This window comes from Musa acuminata, chromosome BXJ2-2 (assembly GCF_036884655.1).
Source record: "Musa acuminata AAA Group cultivar baxijiao chromosome BXJ2-2, Cavendish_Baxijiao_AAA, whole genome shotgun sequence".
Taxonomy (NCBI): domain Eukaryota; kingdom Viridiplantae; phylum Streptophyta; class Magnoliopsida; order Zingiberales; family Musaceae; genus Musa; species Musa acuminata.
Window position 1 is genome coordinate 17,267,607 of NC_088339.1, and position 21,557 is coordinate 17,289,163.

At 35.8% G+C, this 21,557-nt stretch overlaps 2 protein-coding genes across 2 annotated transcripts; one reads left to right on the plus strand and one right to left on the minus strand.

Moving 5' to 3' along the window:
* The first annotated feature begins 7,456 nt into the window (after positions 1 to 7,456).
* Positions 7,457 to 14,961, plus strand: LOC135605173 (calmodulin-1-like). Its single transcript, XM_065094951.1, has 2 exons — positions 7,457 to 7,659; positions 14,346 to 14,961. Exons 1-2 carry the CDS (start codon positions 7,584 to 7,586, stop codon positions 14,717 to 14,719), a joined length of 450 nt encoding a protein of 149 aa, XP_064951023.1. The 5' UTR covers positions 7,457 to 7,583; the 3' UTR covers positions 14,720 to 14,961.
* Positions 14,962 to 20,805: 5,844 nt separating this feature from the next.
* LOC135604774 (calmodulin-binding protein 25-like) lies at positions 20,806 to 21,441 on the minus strand. Its single transcript, XM_065094423.1, has one exon. The coding sequence runs from the start codon at positions 21,439 to 21,441 to the stop codon at positions 20,806 to 20,808; it is 636 nt and encodes a 211-aa protein (XP_064950495.1).
* Between the last annotated feature and the right edge of the window lie 116 nt (positions 21,442 to 21,557).

Sequence of the window (21,557 nt, forward strand, 5' to 3'; positions counted from 1 at the left end):
GTGGAAAGGTCAGGTAGAGGGATCAGTGTCTTCTTGGCCATATGGTCCTTTCTTGGTCTTCAAGTTGCCTTATGGTGGTCGGATCATCTTTTGGGAGCCAACGGTCCTACATGACAGATCTGCATCGGGGGCTTTCTGGCTCAACCCCTCTGATGCTTAAGTTAGTAAAAGACAAAGGGAGAGAGAGAGAGAGAGAGAGAGGTACAAGCTATCTAATGGAATGAGCGTGGAGTCCCCCCCTCGTGGATGACTTTTATACTTGGGCTCTTGGCTAAGTCGACTGACCTTCATACTAGTTGATCGAAGATAAGATCAATATTAATTGATTGATCATGATAGTAAAAATCTTTCTCTATCCTTTTATCCTTTGATCTTAATGAGGTCGGGGAGTTAAGGTAGACGGCTTACCAATAGGCTGTGCCCAAAGTACTGTTAGAGCTATTGCCCTATGATCAGACTCCTTTCCTCCTTTCGTATAAGTAGGAAATGATCTTTTTATCCTTAGAGTGGTAGGAAATATTATCGAGACTGTGTCATGTTGTTAGCTATTAATGTGAGGTAGATTAAGACATGCTCATGATGTGGCATCGTGGGTGAGTTGATGACTCTATGTTTGCTTCCTATCAGTATTGTAATATTTAGATATATTATTATTTAATTTTAAATGTTTGATATTAAAGTTTTTTTACTTAATAATAATATTGTATTACGCTAACACAAACTATCTCTCTCTCTCTCTCTCTCTCTCTCTCTCTTTTTTATAGATCGTGCCGTTGTGGTTTCCGGTTAAAGTATGGATTGTGTATTCTGTTGTAATAGATGCATGATACAATCTTTTTATTTTCTTTTTACTTTTATCGTAGTTCAAAAGGTAGTTTGTTGATGCTCTCATAGGTTAATGCACATTTGGAGTAGGGAGATTGCACCGTACCAATTCCTCAATTTCACAATTCTATACCACTTGTCACTCGGGCACGCAGTGGGACTTTTTCTGTTCCTCTGTAGGGTAAATGCCAGCAACAATCTTGATCACCATGATGCTGGTGTTGGGCTCATAGCCCATTTATTCGTTTGATTTAATCTTAGATCAAAGTTAAGAAAAGTACATGAGCTCTATTTTTAAGTGCATAAATAGGATAGCAATGAGGGCAGCAGAGGAGATCTTTACAGCAGTAAAAAGGAGGAGAAAAAGATAAAAATCTAAGGAGAAAGAAAGGGAAGAAAACAAGGATAACGCAAAGAGACTATTCTTAATCATCCAGCAATGTTCTCATCTTAGATTAGATCAAATATATAGTAGATTCTTACTATGATTACTTGGGAAAAATTATGGAGGCTTTAAAATTTTATGCATAGTGACATGATCCTTATATCCTAGTTATTCTGTTATGATTATTGCTAGGGTTTTGGGCAAGAGATTGAGATTTGTATATTCATTATTCTTATAATGGATTATCTCTAGTTTGCCCAGTGGTTTTACCTTTCACATTGGAGGGGTTTTTCACGTATATCTTAGTGTTCTATTTGATTGTGATTTCATTTAATTCCGCTGCGTGTTATAGCCTATTAGTATTTGTTCATAAACAAAGGTTTATTTTTCTTTATATCCCATCAACTGGTATCGGAGTGGGGTTGTGGTGATTTAATTTTTGTATTTAAATATGGAGGCCAGTAATGTTTCTCGCATGATTAGTTTGAATGGAAACAATTAGATGATATGAAAACCAAGAATGAAAGATATCTTGTATTGCAAAAATTTGTATGAACCTTTGCAGGGGGATAGTGCAAAACCCACAACTATGACAGATGATGAGTGGAAGAGGTTTATTCGACAATGGCTTGATGATAGTGTCTTCACCATATTTCTACTGAAATTTCTGTATATTCTCTTTGGAAAAAGTTGGAAAGTCTCTAAGAAAGAAAAACAGCTGGCAACAAAACTTTTTTATCAGAAAACTTATGAACATAAAATATAGAGAGGGTGCTTCTATTGCTGAGCATTTGAATGAAATGCAGAGTATTACTAACTAGTTATCCTCTATGAAAATGTCTCTTAATGATAAGTTACAAGCATTGTTACTTTTCAGTTCAGAAAGTTGGGAGACACTAGTGGTTTCCCTGAGTAATTTTGCACAAGATGATGCTATTACCATGAGTCAAGTAATAAGCAGTTTGTTGAATGGGGAGTGGAGAAAAAAAATTCAGCAACATCTCAAAATGATTCACAGGCACTTATCTCAGAGAACAAAGGAAGGTCAAAGTCTAGAAGCAGTTCATACATGGGTAGAAGTAAGTCAAGATCAAGATAAGATATTGTTTGCTATAATTATGGTGAGAAAGGACATTATAAGAATCAATGTAAGCAACTAAAGAAGAACAAGAAAAAAGGAAAAGAAGTGGAGTCTACAGAGTCAAAAGATAATATCACAACTATAGTGCAGGGTGGTGATTATTTGATTTTATCTCCTTCTTATGATATTTTTTCTTGTATGTGTCAGGATCTTGAGTGGGTGATTGACATAGGTGCTTCTTATCATGCTACACCACGAATAGAGTTTTTTGCTATATATAGCTTTGAAAATTTTGGTGTTGTCAAGATAGGCAATTATGGCACGGCAGATATCATTGGCATGAGTGATATCCATTTAAGCACCAACTTTAGTTGCAAGTTGGTGCTTAAGAAAATGAGGCATGTGGTTGACTTGAGGCTGAATTTAATTTCAATTGGAAGGCTAGATGATGAATACTATGATAGCAGATTTTATAAAGGGTAATGGAAGCTCAGTAAGGGTTCTCTTATTATGGTTAGTGGAAAGAAATATCATACTTCGCATAGGCGACTGAGACATATGAGCGAGAAGGGGCTGCAAGCTCTTTCCAAGAGAGAAGTATTGCCAAACCTTAGAGGTACACATCTGAACCATTGTATTGATTATTTGGCTGGTAAACAACACAGAGTTTCATTTGCTAGTCCTGTTTTATTTAGAAAAATGCATGCCTTAGACCGTGTTTATACAGATGTATGTAGTCCTTTGAGGACAAAAACTCCTGGTGGATCTCTTGATGTTCCTGGTATCAGTGGTGCACTTTATTTTGTCACCTTTATAGATGATTTTTTCAGAAAAGTTTGGACATATGCTTTGAAGACTAAAGATCAGGTCATTAATGTCTTTAAAGAGTTTCATGCCAAAGTTGAAAGGGAGACAGAAAGATAATTGAAATACATAAGATCAGATAATGGTAGTGAATACACAGAATTATTTAATGATTATTGCAGGTCACATGACATCCAACATGAGATGACAGTTCCTGGTACACCTCAGCATAATGCTATTGTAGAGATGATGAACCACACCATCATGGAAAAGATCAGATGTATACTTTTATAGGCCAAGCTACCCAAAAAGTTTTGTGATAAGGCTTTGAGGACTGTAGTTAATGTGATCAACTTGTCACCATGTACAGTCCTAGATGGTGATGTTACAGAGTATGTATGGTCAAGGAAAGATGTTTCCTATAAGCATTTGAAAGTGTTTGGTTGTCGTGTATTTGTATATATTCCAAATAAAGAGAGGTCCAAGCTGGATGGTAAGACTAAAGAATGTATTTTTCTTGGCTACTCACATGATCGGTTTGGTTACAAGCTTTGGGATCCAGAAAAGCAGAAGATGTTTAGAAGCAGAGATGTGATCTTTTTTTATGATCAAACCTTTGAGGATTTAAAGAAGAAGACACCAACCAAGACTTCTGTAGAAGGATTAGCAGATTGTGACCCAATTACTCCTCCAGTATATCAGGGTGATAGGGGAGATATGCATGAAAATGGTGTAGAGCCTGATGTTAATTTACTTACAGGACATGTTGGGCAAGAAGAAGTTGGAGAGCAACTTCCTACAGAACCTCAATTGAGAAGATCTTTTAGACAACATCAACCTTCCAGAAGATACTCTACAGATGAGTATGCGATGCTTACTGATGTAGGTGAACCAAAGAGTTACCAGAAAGCAGCTGAAAGTGAGCAAAAAAAGAAGTGGTTAGTTGCTATATAAGAAAAGATGGATGCTCTTCAGAAGAACCACACTTATGATTTGGTACTACTACCAAATGGAATGAAAGCCTTAAAGAACAAGTGTGTTTTAAGGTTGAAGACTCAAGAATATTATTCTCAACCAAAGTACAAAGCTAGATTGGTTGTGAAAGGCTTTAGTGAAAAGAAAGGTATTGACTTTAAAGAGATTTTTTCTCCTGTTGTTAAAATGTCTTCTATTCGTGTTACTCTTGATATTACTGTTAGCTAGGACTTGGAGGTTGAGCAGTTAGATGTAAAGACAGCTTTCCTTCATGGTAATTTAGAGGATAAAATTTATATGGAATAACCAGAAGGCTTCAAAGTCAAAGGTAAAGGGAACTTGATCTGCAAGTTGAAGAAGAGCTTGTATGGGCTAAAGCAAGCTCCAAGACAGTTGTACAGAAAGTTTGATTCATTTATAACAGAAAATGGATACAAAAGAACGGCTTCATATTATTGTATGTACATCAAATAGTTTGGTGAGAATTTTATTATTCTCTTACTTTATGTTGATGATATGCTTATTCTTGGGAAAGATATGTCTACAATTGACATGTTGAAGAATGAACTGAGTGAGTCTTTTGCAATGAAGGATATGGGGCCAACAAAGCAAATACTAGGTATGCAGATTTCCCGTGATAGGAAAAATAAGAAGATTTGGTTGTCACAGGAGAAATACATCGAGAAGGTATTGGAAAGATTCAGTATGAGCAATGCAAAACTAGTTGGTTCTCCACTTGCAGGTCACTTCAAGTTGTGCTCAGAATAGAGTCCGTCAAGTGATAAGAATGAGAAAATGCAAAAGGTTCCTTATACTTCAGCAGTCGGAAGTTTAATGTATGCAATGATATGTATGAGGCCGGATATCGCATATGCAGTTTGTGTTACTAGCAGATTTCTTGTAAATCTAAGTAAAGAGCACTGGGCAGTAGTGAAGTAGATTTTTAGATATCTCAGAGGGAGCTCTAAGGTTTGTTTAAGCTTTGGAGGTGGACCACCTGTGTTGACAGGTTACACAGATGCAAATATGGAAAGAGATATAGATACGAGGAAGTCCACATCAGGTTATGTACTTACTTTTGTAGGGGGAGCTGTGTCATGACAATCCAGATTGCAAAGGTGTATTGCTCTCTCCACCATAGAGGCAGAATATATTGCTGCTATAGATGTTTGCAAAGAAATGTTATGGATGAAAGAATTCTTATAAGAATTTGGGCTGAAATAGAAAAATTATGTGGTGCATTATGACAGTCAGAGTGTCATCGATTTGTGTAAGAACCCAATGCTTCATTCCAAGTTAAAGCATATAGATGTCAGATACCACTGGATTCGAAATGTATTTGAAGAAAAGCAGTTGCAACTTCAGAAAATTAACACAGATGACAACGAAACAAACATGTTGACAAAGACCTTACCAAAAGAAAGACAGGAGATATGCCGACAACTGGTCGATATGGTTTCACATTGAGGAGTCTTGAGACAACCTCCCTTATGGGCTGAAGGGCGAGGTTGTTGGGCTGATAGCCCATTTGTTCAGCCCAATGTGGGCTTTATCAACCCACAGCCCACTCTTTTGACCTAACCCTAAATCAAAGTTAAAGGGGTATAAGGGCTACGTTTTTTAGTGCATAAATAGGACAATAACGAGGGCAGCAGAGGAGATCTTTGTAGTAGCAAAAAGGAGGAGAAAAAGACAGAAATCCAAGGAGAAAGAAAGGGAAGAAAACAAGGACAATGTAGAGAGAATGTTCTCAATCATCCAACAATGTTCTCATCTCAGGTTAGATCAAATCTATAGTAGATTCTTACTGTGATTACTTGGGGAGAATTAGGGAGGCTTTAGAATTTTGTGCACAGTGACATGATCATTGTATCTTAGTTATTTTCTTGTGATTGCTGTTAGGGTTTTGGGCAAGAGATTGAGATTTGTATATTCATTATTCTTATAGTGGATTATCTCTAGTTTATCCTATGATTTTTACCTTTCACATTTGAGGGGTTTTTCGTATATCTTTGTGTTTTATTTGATTATAATTCCATTTAATTTCGCTATATGTTATGATCTATTAGTATTTATTCATATAAAAAAAATTATTTCTCTTTATATCCCACAATTTTTAAGTGTGGTTCATATAAAATGGAAGGATATGTTGCCTTATTAGACGTCAGAGTCATGAATCATATTATAGAGATTTTTCCCAAAAGGAACAAATCCTATTTAGCTTCCTAACTGATTTTTTTAAGGTAATTTTGATTTCATTTCCTTCTTTAGTTTCTTTCATCACAGTTAATGTAATTGGTCATTGTTAACCTTATTACGGAACATTATAACTGAGCTCCTATAACCCTATTTAAAAACACTGTAACCACCAAGATTCACTCAAAATGCATTATGTAAATACTTTTAGGTATGGTCTTATTTAATCCGGTCCTTTCAACGGCCCTGTTGTCACCTTCCTCTTGTAATCGACGGTCCAAGATGGCCTCGATGCCGAGCAGATCTAAGACGGTCACTCGCAACGGGAACGGAAGCAGAAGATGACGTGGACCCTAATCGGACGTCAACGACTGGTTATTGACCAGATCCCCCGTCGAGGGTGAAACGGAGACTTCCTTGTAGATGCCAAAACGAAGAAAAGATTCCCCAGAAATGGCTGCGATAATTACGGTAGAAAAAAAAGAGAAAGATATTTCCACCGTGTTCTCAAATTACGAAAAAACCCCGAAGCTACGCCCTTGCACGGAGGGAGCAACTTCAGTCGTTCGATCAAAATCGAACGGTATGGATTATCGTTAAGTTCGTGGAACGAAACGACGCGTGACGCGTATGCGGCGGACTACAACAAGATGCCGACCCCAATTGACTAATACCTTCTGTCACCCGTTGGCATGTCACACCGTTGTCTACCAACGTGCATACTGGAGACTTGCGCAGGGCCCGCCGCGGACGACGGAAACGCTTACCTGTTAAATGGCCCATTTCCCCTTAAATTTTTTAGACCGTTGCACCCAAGAGATGGAGCAATTGCAGCTGACCGATCAAAATCTGACGGCCGAGTCCGATGTCAGGTTTCCTGAAACGTGGGGAAAGCATGACGCGTACTCGGCGACCATGGCGGGACGGGCCCTCAAACAAGCACTACTTTTTCTGACCCTTGCATGATTCACGCGCATTGATACTGACGTGACTATTGGAAGCATACACGGGGCCCGCTGCACTGTAGAATCTCTTACGCACTTTAACGTAGCGGGTCCCGCATGCGAGGAGGCCAAAAGCGTCATTCCGGGCGTGCTCGGGCGGCAAGTACGTAATTTTATAAGATGTACAGGGGTGTTGTTGGAGGAGGAAGAGATAACGTCGGGTTATAACGACGTTTTATGGGGTGGAATCGATGGTCGCGAAGCCGAGGGCACATAACACCTGCGTTCTCTCTCCTCCTCTCGCCATTTTCTCCGTTGTTGCTTACAGATCTTTATTTTTTCCGCTATTGTGAGATCGGGTCGCGGAGGAGGCATGGCGGAGCAGCTTACCGACGACCAGATTGCCGAGTTCAAGGAGGCCTTCAGCTTGTTCGACAAGGACGGCGATGGTTAGATCCACTCGATGCTGTTTTGTTCCTTTGTCCTTTTATTTCCTATACATGTTCCACATCTTATGCCCCGCTGATCGTTTCTTGCCCCCTTTGAGCTATTTGGCATCGGATCTGATATTTAATTTGATGGTGAAGGACTTAATCTGTTTCTATTCTGCACACTTGGATTCGAAAGCATGCCATCTGGTTTTTTCAGACGACTTTAAGTCTTCGAAGAGTGTTGTTTGATCTTCTTCTACGGAAGAGTGTATTTCACTTGAGATTTAAGTACGGCTGTATCACTTGAGATCTACATAAGTCTGGATTTTTTCGTCAAATACTTGCATTAAGAATTGCAGATAATTGATCAAAGCAATTTTGTCTCTCTCCTATCCGATATTACTAATGAGTATGTATTATTAGTTAACATCATGATTCCATTGTCACTTCTGTATTACTAATCGATACTTCTATTTAAGACCTTTTATTAGCTTTATAAGTCTTGGACTGAGATATCTTGGTGTCGATCATATTTTTTAAGTTGAAGAGGCATATGATGGAAAGGGCGCTAGGATTTGATTAGATCGTATTTTAATGAACTTTGTTTATAGACTTGGTCATTGTACCCCCAATTTGTGATGATGAATACATATATTGGGATTTTTGTGGTGTGAATAGGCTGGTCATTTTTCTTCCACAGAAACTGGGTTGCTAATGGAAGAGATTATATATTTAATAAACCAGTGTGTGGTATTAGTATATCAGACAATTTAAAGTGAAAGTATGGCTACTGAGCAACTTCAACCATATCAACAAAAAATGATCATGCGAAACCTGTTAGTGTCTCATAGTCTTTAATGAATGGATCATTCAAGAATTCAGTTGCGAATGATGAGTTACTGATAGATTGCTGCATTGACCATTTTGGACTTTTCTCGAAAATATTATTTAGGCACTCTAGAAACTTTAATGAGTGGATTTAGTGGATGAATCACCATGATGTGGCGAAAAACAAGGTATTTCAGCCCATTTGATGCACATGTTAAATTACTTGATTGAGCTATTTATGGTTGTAAATAAAAAGCATAGTATTAGAGTAGAATAAGATATGATCATGTACATCTTCAAATACATAATAGATATAGATCATTTGATGCTTTTAGTTTTAGTTTTATCAAAAGCAACATTTTAGGTGCCCAGAGATCTTGCTACAGCAACAATTTTGCCATTTGACATATTCTCAAGGTGGTTTAGTGCATGAGGCTCTTGTTTGTGCCTCACCATTACAACTAGAGAGGTTCTTTCAATGATAATAGTCTTGGTCAGTCAAATTGCAAATGAACAACCTTCCTGTTGTGTCAAGGTTTCCTTATGCGTGTTGGCATATATTGTAGAGCATAATTTTAATGATTTTAAGGAATTAATTATTTTACCTTATTTTTTAGTATAGGGTTATTAGCAGGAACAACCTTCCTTTGATCTCTTTTAGTCATTAGGGATAGAATTGGAGCATTAGTGTTCACAGGCTCAAACTAAAGTTGTTTGCTTATAGTGCAACAATTGTCTCTATTAACATTGCTCCCTAAATAGTATCTATTGATATTTGGACACTTCACAAATTCTCTTTAAACAATGGGTACTCTTTTTGATGTGTGCTATGATATGGCATGTAGTTAAACTATCAATTACGTTGATTACATGTGTATGTATTTTCTTTTCTCTATTTAATTGCACTTCTAGGTGTAGTATTAGCTATATCCAATAGGATTGTTGGAAAAATAACAGCGGGATTCAAAATTGATTTTATATTTTGTTTTATTCTCTTTTATATTCTTTTCCATGTTCACATTTTCTCAACTAAGTCCTTGGCAATGTGGCAATGTGTATGGGGGTTCCTCTTTGGTTGTGACATCCCCAGAATCAATTCCATAGGCGTACATGCATGATGCAGATCATGAAAGATCCTAACTGCTTCATGGCTTCTCCATTGAAATCTTGGTACATAACAAGACTCTATCCATCCTAGTGTTAATAGAGGGAGATGTATGCATAGAACTAAAATAAGTTATACTAATCTTTTTCAATACATTTTATTTCTTTAGATCCAATTTGCCTCTTTATTCTATGCTGTCTTCATTATTTGATCCATCCTACTTTTTATTTTGCTGGCGTTGGATGGTATTATCAATATCCTTCTTGATCATGATCATACGAGGACAACCCTAGTTGTATGTTAGGGTGATTTCTTGATGAAAGGCTATATGAAAGGCCGAGAATGCGACCTTAAAATGTATGTTATCAAAAATAATTTTTCTCAACTTCAATGAAAACATCTAATAAGTAACTAATGTGAGAAATTAAATTAGGAAGTTTAGAAGGGAGGGGTGTGTATGCTAGACATATTTCTGACCTTTTCTGAAGGCTTTTGTTGAAAATTGCCCTAAGATCCAATTGAGGTTGTTATGAACATGATCATATAGGAAGTTGAGTATTCGACCAGTACTAGTAAAATAGAAAAGTAGAAAACAATGATTAATGAAGGCAATGGAGTAGAGAGGTGAGGTGGATTGAAAGAAGTGAAGTGGATCCAAAGAAAGTAATTTATTTTTATCTCTCTATATGGGAAAGTAGTGAAACAACCGTGACTTCTTCATGGTTTATAACTGTATATTATGTTTGTAAATGCCCAGTGTCTGTTTTGACACCGTGACAACCAATGGTAAATCCTGTATACATAACCACATTGCTGAAAGCTTAGTTTATGAACATGAACATGAAATAAAAAGTATAAAGAAGATAAAGGGAAAAAAATCAATTTTGAGTTCTTCATGGTGCATATGGAGAGCTCAAAACTGATGGTGTATATCATGCACTCGCTATATGGAGAAGTCGTGAAACAACCATGAGCTCTTGATGGTGTATGTCATGCCCGTAAACTCTAGTATCGGTTTTGAAGATGTGACAACCAATGGTAAATCCTGTGTACATTACCAAATGCCACATTCCCAGTGACTTAGTTTATAGACATGAACATGAAATAAAAAGAAAAAAGGAAGATAAATTTAAAAAAATAATTTTGGGTTTTCTTATTATTTTTGATAATCCACAATACTTTAGAATTTTAAATTTAAACAAATAAATAGATCAATATTTCATTGGTGCATTTATTGTATGGTCAGTGGGACATCTTTAAATTATTTAACATTAGAAAGCATCCATCTAAAAGATACAGATGAACCAGTTTAGTGTAGAAGACATTTATCTAAAGGAAATGAAGTGAATGAGATCTTGAAGTGTCATGCATAATATGATATACGTCTTTGCGGGTTTGCAGTTTACTGGACATGCTTGAGGATTTTGTGTATTCATGATATATTTCAAGTAATGTCCAGATTTTCAGTAGTGATCATCTATAAACTCGCTCATACTGGAGAATCCTAAATAAGTTCTAACCAAGATCTGTCATATCGAAGCGTACCGCTCGTACTGGGCAGTACATACCGGTCCGACAGGTTACCGGTACGCGGACCGCCCGGTACCGCTACAGTGCTATAGTACTATACTGTAACACTGCTACAGTATAAAAAGGTATAAAATTGTTCAGTACACCAGGGTGTACCGCTCGGTACTCCCTGATGTACCGCCCGGTATACTGGTACCATACCGTACCGAGCCCGGGTCGAAACGTCGGTACGGTACGGTACGGCGAACCTTGGTTCTAACATAAGATAGAAAAATATTTGAATAAGAATCCAACTATCTAATTGATTTTTAGATGGCCACTCAATCTTAGTGTCTATAAGTTTTTATATCTGTCATACCTTGACAATCACAACAAACATGGATAGGAATAATAGGAGATGAGAGCAATGGAAGCATACAAACCAAATTCAAAATGGATGGTGTTATGATTTCAGCTTTCATAGTACTCCTAGTTTGTTTAGAAGATTGACATGATAATATTATCGTTAATGATGATACACAGCAAAAATTTGATATAATTTTCAATGAATTAAAGATCCAGTTAACATCATTCTAACATTTATTACTCAAGGTTTATCCATTTATTACTCAATGGTACCTAATTTTAAGATTCATTATAGGGCATTGCAGTGTGTCATACTATGATTACTAGTATATTTACTAAAATATTAAAATATCTCAAGAGATTTTTGGTCTAGTCCTATGTCAAAAATAAAGATGAGATCATATGATTATTGAGTATTTCTCTTGCTTCACTATTTTAAATATAATAAAAGATCCTATGATTATAAAGTATTTCTCATGTTCTACAGGGTTGCTTTTGTTCTTAGATCATAAGGAATAGACACAGATGGAAAATACACAATTATAATGAGATGACGATGTAGAATTAAAAAGATTTTGGGATCTTTATTCCTATAATAACACTAAAATTTCTTCATGCAAAATAGTGGATAAAAAGGATTTGATTTCAATGATTAGATCAATTGAAAGCAAAGAGAGAATATTATCCTTATATTCTTTATTTTTTTAACAACAAAGATAATGATTAGATTCACTGTATCATTCAAAAGAGAGGATCACATGGTCAAATTTTTTAATGTCATTGTTTGGATTATTTGCTTTAGTCCATATTAGAGTGAAATTAGCCCACACACTTTTCCTTCTTTTCGAAGCATGAAGAAGCTTTTTAGTTGATCCTGTAGGTATATTCTTCTCAATCGCCATGGAGGAAAACAATATTCACATCAATTTAATAAAAAACTTGTGTATGAAAGCAAAACCAAAACAGGCTTAGATGGTGATAATTTATACTTCAGTCTTAGTATCGAAATAAATAGCTATTTCTCTGTCCAAAATTTTGTGCTACAAGGCTTCTATTTTTTACAGAACCATTAATCTTGATCTTTTTTCAGATCCAGCTGCAACCTAGTGGGTTGTTTTCAAGAGACAAATTGGTGAGAATGCTAGTATGACTGTTTATAATAAAGGATTTATAAGAGTAGAAGAAGTTGTCGCTGAAATCATTTGTAGGAATTCTAAATTTGAATGGAAAGATATTTAAATTTTGTTTTACCAGCAAGTATAAACAAGTTCCTTCCAAAATGAAGGATTTAGAGTTTATACAGCTTTTTATAAATGAACTTGGTATTACCAAAGGGATTTAGACGATTAGTAGTAGGAAAAATGTGGCTTCAATCATTTGTAAGAATTATTGATCTGAATGGAAAGATGCATTTTCAGATCCAAGTTTACAACAAGGAATTGTCATTATTTAGGAAATATCCTACAAAGACAATGTTTACATTTTTAGGATTATCTCCTGGAAACCAACTTTTGCTAAACACCCCAGATTGGGAAGTAATCAAACCTTGGTTTGTGTTCCTTCTCACAAGGAGTTCTTTGTACAGTGGAAGTATCTGGTTAACCATATACCACAAGTTCTGTTGTATTCCTGTAATAAACGACATTAATCAAATCTAATAGGGTTTTTGTCTTTCCATCAGCTACACTGTTATATTAACACCTTAGAAATTTTATGATAACCATCTTCTTGGGCTTTGTGAATGTTCCTAACAGTCTTATATTTCCATATATTCCATAAAGATCATCAAAACCTACAAAGTTTTTCAACTTCTCCGGGAGACATGTCAGAGAATCTGAGGCTTTTGCAGGATCAGCAAAATTTGATTTAGAGGAAGAATTTAAGAAAGGGGAAACTTTCCCATTGCTGAGATTAAGCCTAGAGTAATCAGCTAGACTTCTAGTTCTTCTTGCCATCAGGAGTAACCAAAGAACTATCATCACCCTTTAAAGATTTATTATGGTGTTTTTTCAAGGCAATCAGATGTCACAATGAATTATTATTTATAATGTCTTCTTAAATAAGATAGAATTCAAAATTTTGATATTTGTTAAAAATAAATCAAGGATACATGAAGTTTAGGGACATTAAAATAAAAAATATAGTATAGAAAATTGCTATTTTGAAAGCAATCTGTATTAATTTGCAAAAGTGTATAAAAAATTGTAATTACAGACTTCAGCACTACTATTAGAAATTAATGTATTAAATTAAAGCCATTGTAGGTTCTTAGCTCAAATGTTAATTTGTTAGAAGCGAATTAACCTTTTCTTAGTAAAGCAACAGAAGACTGCCGTAATGGACATTACAGATAAGAAAACACTGTTAAAAAGAGTAAACAGGAAACATTATAGTGTTAAGAATATTGAATAATGTTGCAAAATCTGTATAATAGCACTGTTATTAAAACAGTTTTTATAAATTATGCTGAGTGATGGCAACCATCCTCTGTTGGGGATTTTCCTGTGTGCCTTTGATCTCTTTTAGTCACCAGGGAGAGAACTGGAACATTAATGTCTCTGTGAACGATGCCTTAAACAAAAGCTGTTTGCTATTGTAGTGGTACTTGGATACTTGGCAATGGTGGGTACTCTTTCTGATGTGCACTACAATAATGCCCATAGTGAACTATTTATTTAATTGATTATTTGTGGTGCACTTCAATTTTTGGTTTAATTGCAATAATTTCAATTCTAGACAGAGATGGCATTTGGCTTTCATCTATAGGATTGTTTGCTTTATGTTTAAGTATTATATAAAATCCTGTAATGGGAAAAGAAAGGTTAGTTTGGACGGAACTCAATGGCATACCTGAGTAGAATTTTTGAAGTGCAATTTTTGTTTGTAATTCCAACAGGTTGTATCACAACAAAGGAGCTTGGAACGGTGATGCGTTCTTTGGGTCAGAATCCTACAGAAGCAGAGCTGCAAGACATGATAAATGAGGTTGACGCTGATGGCAATGGAACAATCGACTTTCCAGAGTTTCTTAATCTGATGGCTCGCAAGATGAAGGATACTGATTCAGAGGAGGAACTAAAGGAAGCGTTCCGAGTGTTTGACAAGGACCAGAACGGTTTCATCTCAGCTGCAGAACTCCGCCATGTCATGACCAACCTTGGAGAGAAGCTTACTGATGAGGAAGTTGATGAAATGATTCGTGAAGCAGATGTCGATGGCGACGGCCAGATCAACTATGAGGAATTCGTTAAAATCATGATGGCCAAGTGAATGAGGTTGTAAAATGCCATTCTAATTCCTCACCTAGTAGTTAGTTATCTGAAGAGTTGTAGTTGTGGTTGCGCTCTATCAGTTGTGTAAACCGCCCACTAGTTTTCTATTTGTGTTTGGTATTTGGTTGGAACTACATGCACTCTTTCCTATTTTGCAGCCTTTGTTCCAGCCAGTTGTAAGATTGGAGCAATGGAGATTACGTATATGTTGCTTATTCTAAAGAAGGTATTCATTACTCATTAGTATGTTAAAGTTGTTTCATCCTATTGTCCTCGCCGGGGATTAAATTATAATTGACAATATTTATTATGTGTCTATATATTGTAAAACATTATTGAAAAAAATTGATTCCTGACAAGATATCAAGTTAAGTTGATCACTACCGACAAGGATCAACATCTTGGAGTTGTGATCTGCACAATACCTTGTGAATTGATCTATTAGCTTGGTAGATCAGAAAGTCCTATTTACTCCTGTGATCATCAACCACTTCCATCCAATAGGGAACTAAATAAGAGTCTCTCTACAACTAAATACTATAAAACTAAATAAGAGTATCTGCTGATGTGGAACTAAATAAGAGTATTGCAGAATAAGAGCTCATACTTTGCAAAGATTCTCATTAGAATTCCACCCTTTCAGAATTGTCATTTAAACTTTGTCCGACGATAAAGTGAAGAAACATACATCATTCAGTAGATCACCGGGCTGGTAAACTTTGTCCAACAAAAACACTGATCCTGAGCCAATTATTGATACAATCTGAATGGAAATAGTGGTTGTAGGAAAGTGAGTGAAGATAAAAATAAGATACCATTTCAAGATAAATAATTTCAGCACCAACCTAACGTCAAATTTCAGTATAGAAAAACTATTATAACACGAAGAGCTCGGATATAAAAAGCAACCTATTGAAAGTATATGTAATGAATTTACTATAATCGATATAAGAGAATACAAGCTAGGGTTTATCATAACCTAAATGCTAGCAGGGGACAGCTCATGAGAACATAAATGCAGTCACTATGTCCAGAGAAATTTTACTAAGAACAATCCCCACCTTTCATTTTATTACCCATCATATCAGGGTTTGTAGAGTCATGCGGATGGATGTCTTCTCTTTATACATCTTTCATATCACTTTAGACTCCTTCAAACCATTTAACCAATGAGTCAAATCAGTTCAAGTCCCTGTTATATTAATAACATTTTTACGAAGAAAGAAAGAAAGAAAGAAAGAATCTTCAAGAATTTATATTCATATAAAAAGGAAAAATGTAAAAAAAATAAAATCGAATCTAAATTGAACAATGATAGTGATATAACAATTTGGGTATATCACAAAAGTATATGAAGAATTAAAAAATAGAAATCAATTTCAAACAAATTTATTATGAGTTTTGAGTAAAACAAAAAGAACTTTTTGTTATATATTTTTATATAACTATGGAGAAAATTAAAATATATATATATATATATATATATATATATATATATATATATATATATATATATATATATATATATATATATATATATATATATATATATATATATATATATATATTGCAGATCTACTTAGTAGTATTATATCGCTTCGGATGCCTTGTCAACTTAATAATTTGATTGATACGACATGTGATTATACTAAATGTAATGCCTAATAATTTGATTGACTCTTCATATTCAAGTAAATCCAATAATCCCGTATACTTATTGTACCAACTAAACAGCCACTTACTTCTATTCTGAAAATAATTATAAAAAGTCATCATCACTCAACAATATCTTGTAACGAAGGCTTCCACAATCAAAATCTACCTTAAAAATATGTATATTTCATTTCATCTAATAACATAGGTCTTTTCAATGAGACGCCATCTAAAATTCGTAGACTTAAAATTGTTTGATCTTGTCTGGCCGCCAAATCTCAATTTGGGTAAGACAGAAATCTTCATTAGAATCTAATCCGACCCACCAATTAGCCCAAGTCTCTCGGACTTGAGCCATCGCTATATCACCATCATTGTCTTGACGCGAATCACAGCAGATCTCCAACCCCCCCCCCTCTCTCTCTCTCTCTCTCTCTCTCTCTCTCTCTCTCTGCCTATTCATATGAAACATCAAATATTTACATCATCCCTCACGTCAGCCACTGAAAAGATCCGCGTCGGGGTGTTGGGTCAAGTCAACAACTATTAATTAGTAGATGTGGCTGCTAGTTTGATGGTCACAACTCTTAGCTTGATGGTCAACCAGATAGTATAATTTATACCGAAGGTTAAATTTAATATCAATCATAATGTTTGAATCTCAAGCATAATTAATATGTCAATAGAATATAAATAATATATATTATCGTTACTTAGTGATATTAATTATGATATCTATGTTTCATAAATATTATTTTATGTTTGTATTTTTTACTTCTAAAGTATTTTTTAAATATATTATTTTTAATATTCTATGAAATATTGATGTATATATAAACAGTACTTTAAGCATAGTACAATAAATCTAGTGGACTTGAATATGATGTTAAGTAATGATAATAAGCATACATATAGTGACTAGAAGTTACAATTAAATCTTAGTCAACCTTAAATAAATCTCAAGGTTTGAATGAATTTGATCGTTATTAACATAAGAAAGCTTAAGTTTTAATATTATGTAGATGGCGAATCATAAGCTACTCAAGCATGGATGAAATAATAAAAAATTAAACAGATAAACAAATCAAAGAGGAGTTTTATATTAAATATTAAGATATATAAGTAAGATTGATCAAACCAAATTAAACTTAATTGAAGTTACTATAATATTAAAATTATATTAATAAAAAATTTAAAATAAAACCTAGTGGGATTAAACCCAAGGCCTCAAGGTAATATTTTAAGCATCTCTATCTTCTTTTGGCCTCATCCTCTTTATCAATCTAATAATTCATGATCATTTTTCTTTTTTTTCAACAACCCCAATTCTAAGGATCATTCAGGTAAGAAAACCCTAATTCTTCTCTTGTTATACCTATATTTTAGTTTTATAAATTATAGACTAATATTTTCAACTACTTTTGAGTAACATAGACTTCAATTTTTTTTTTTCGTTTATATTTTGTATGAATCTCTTATGATTCTAAGGCCTCTAGTATAACTTTAGCCTAAGATTAGTGTATAGAGTTATTATTGTAATATCTTATTTACGATAATAAGTTCTATTTGAGCTTGTTAGAATTCTAAATATAATAAGTTCTATTTGAGCTTAGAAAAGAATATTTACAACTCTTTTTTATAAGTAATCCTCACACCTCCCTTAGAATGACTTATAAGCTTAAGGAGGAAGGAACTCAATACTTTTAACAAAGTTTACATACTTCGATCATAAGTTTTTCATACTCTTTTCTTGGTATATCAAGCAATAATGAGTAGGGTATTTATAGGCCCCAAATGACTTCAAAAATAGAGCTAAAAAATCTCATCCATAGGTTTTCGGGATACTAACAGTATTACTGCTTGATATAGCTTGGGAGATCGGGCTCTAGCGATACCACCACTTGCTTGGGCAGTACCACTATCTAACACAGCCTAGAAGACTATGTTCTAAAGGTGCCACCACTAGTTTAGGTGGTACCACTGCTAGTCTGGGTGGCATTACTGCCTGACACCAGCGGTACTATCGTCAAGTTTATTAGAAACATGCACTCCATACTTTCCAACTCATAAGTGGTTTCACTGCTTGGCCTGGTGGTGCCACCGCCTAACTCAACTTTAAGTTACTGAATTGACCTTCCAATAGGTCTAATTCAATCTTAATTTAGGTCTAATGGGTCCTTAATTAAGTTGATATGGTTATATGCAAAACTAATTCAATTAAACTTTAAACTACTTAGGAAACTTTATACACAAACGATTACAATAATAAATCCTATATTGTCCATGTTAGAAAATATGAGATGACCTCACATGCACAATGGAAGAATTGAAAATAAAAAACCTAGAATTTTATGCAGAAAAGAAGATTTTATCGTTATGCGAAGATTGGTACGCAAAAACCTGCAAAACCAAAAAAACCACGCGTGTTAAGGGATGTATATTACATAGGGAGATCATATATTCTAAAAATCTATAGATATATGAGAAAGGATGAAGAAGGTCAATTGTCCTCCTCTCTAGTAGTGATCCATATGGTAGGGGCTGTGAAGATGCTCCTTAAATCGTTGCTCAAATCTTCTCGTTGTGTACTGTATGTAATCAAGAAGGTTCCGACCCTTCTTATTGTTCATATGCCCCAAATATATGTTATTGGCTAAGGAGGAGAGGGGGAAGGAGAATCAGAGGTGGCAACTAAAAATGATCTTACTTATGGTCCTTTGGTTCCCTCCTATTTATAGAGACCTCTTATGAACTTAACCCTAATGGATCATGCCCTATTGGGCATTGGATCTCCATCTAACTACCTAAGCCTCTTAGATTAGTAGATATCTACCCAATAATCTTTTATTGGCTCTTATTGGATCTTATCCACAAGATCCAATAATTTAGGGGCTTAGTGGATATCCAATAAGATAGGGGCTTCAACGGATATCTCATATTCAAACCTCTACTCATCGTAACACCTACCATATATGTGTGACCCTTTAGGCTCAATATCGAGCCGGTCATAAGTCATACATATCAGAACTCATTTTAGCTCAGTAAATTATTATCTCCATAATAAGATAATAATTCACTTGACTCATCAACTATGGACATACTAGGCCACTATGTTGCAATCCCTAGATGATACAAAAGAATTATGATAAAAATATCTTGTATGCATATATATGATGACTTACGGTATGAAAGTACACATATTTTCTAACATATGGTGTGAGAGTATACAAATATGTTCAAATGTACGATGCATGTATACGCTGTGACGTATAGTGTAGGAGTGCATATATATATTATGACGTACAATATGAGAATACACGTATATATTATTATGTGCAGTGTAAGAGTACACACATGCATTATGATGTATGATGTAGAAGTGCACGTATTTATTATGACATGTAGTGTGGGAGTGTACGTATATATTATGACATACGGTGTAGGGGTACATGTATATATGATGATAACTTGCAGTGTGGGAGTGCACATATATTTTCTGATATAGAATATAGAAATCCATGAATATACTATGTATGGGTATTTTTTATATATAATTTTTAAATATATTATTTGTATGTGTGTTTTTCTTTTGGTTAGAAATTATAGTTATGTATAGATGTCAAAAACACTATGTACAATGAAAACTTTATCATTTTGTTTAGTAAATTAGCTTACTTTAAATCCATGATTACCTACTTTTTCATGATACTCTTTTCAATAATAGTATCAAAAATAAAAAAATAATATCTTATTGATAGAAGATAAGATTTTCCCAACTATACGAGGAAATCTTTCTATTTTGAGGAAAATCCTCCATTCTGTTGAAGAAAATTATAAATAGGAGAGGACATGTTAATGTATTTAAACTTTTTCACTTCTTCAATAATTATTCTTATCTTCTATATCTTCTATTATTTTCATCACTTACTTTAGTCATACATATAGGGTATGGGTAAATTTTAATCTATCAATTTAAGTATCGAACATCCTCCAAAAATACTTTATGATAAAAATCGGTGTTTCGACTCTAAACGGAACTTAACTCTCTCATCTTGAGTTGAAGATCAATAACTGATATTATTAACATTGACAATTTTGGGGTTGTTTCTTTGCAAATTGAGAATCTTTTCCATCAAGCTGTGAATCGTTTCATTGAGGGAGAGATCCACTTTGATGAGGTAGCCAATGGTTGTTCCATAAATATGTCAATAAATAACATGATTTGAAGACTCATATTTCTACAAACACGGGTAGAACACTTAACTGATCATATTTCTCACATTAACTCGTCACATTTATGTTGTCGGAACGACAAAAAGGAACTTACCAACAGTACTATAAAAGGGAGAAACAAATAGTAGGAACTGCAAGGCTTGTTAGCGTGATCAGCAACGTCCGAATAGCGTCAGACCGTCTAAAGAAGCATCTCCTCTACATGACACCCCACGAATCCAGCGTAGGGAAGGCCGGGAGTAGTGGATCGAAGTCGAAGTCCGGCGCGTAGGCAGGTGGTGGTGACCCGGACGAGAAGCCCCCGCTCGGGATCCCGACCGCGCCCGTATCCAGAAAAGACACCGAGGTGTCGAGCGTGGGCAGGCGGATCTGTTGCAGGGCCGCCCGGTCACCCGCCGCGGACCGTACCGGCCCGGGCTTCACTAGTGGCTCCCCCGCGAGCCGGAACCCCGTCGCCCGCTGCACCACCTCCTGGAAGTCGATCGGGTCGGCGGAGATGTAGGTGGTGGCCGACCGCTTCGACGCGTGCGACTTCCTCTTCGAGATCCGCCCCTGCAGGGCCGGGCCGAGGGCATTCCGCCGGCGAAGGGTGGCGTCTCCGGACGCAGAGGAGCAAGAGGGGGGAGTGAATTGGTGCTGGAGGAGGAGGAGAGGGGAGGAAAGGGTGTCGGCGGAGGCGGCCGAGGAGGAGGAGGAGGATGAGGTGGTGGTGTCGGAGAGGGAGATCTGGAGGGCCATGGCGACGGCCGCGTTCTCGCGGGCAGAGACCTCGCTGATCCACGCCGATTCCGAGTGGTACACCCACGGATCGAGCACCGAGCAGTTGTCCGCCATATCCCTCAGCGGATTCGAGGATCGAGAAGGGCGATCGATTGGGATTCGAGCTCAGAAGGGAGTGAAGGCGAATGGTGAGAGGCACGGAGGACGCGAGCAACGGGGGGAAGTCGTCG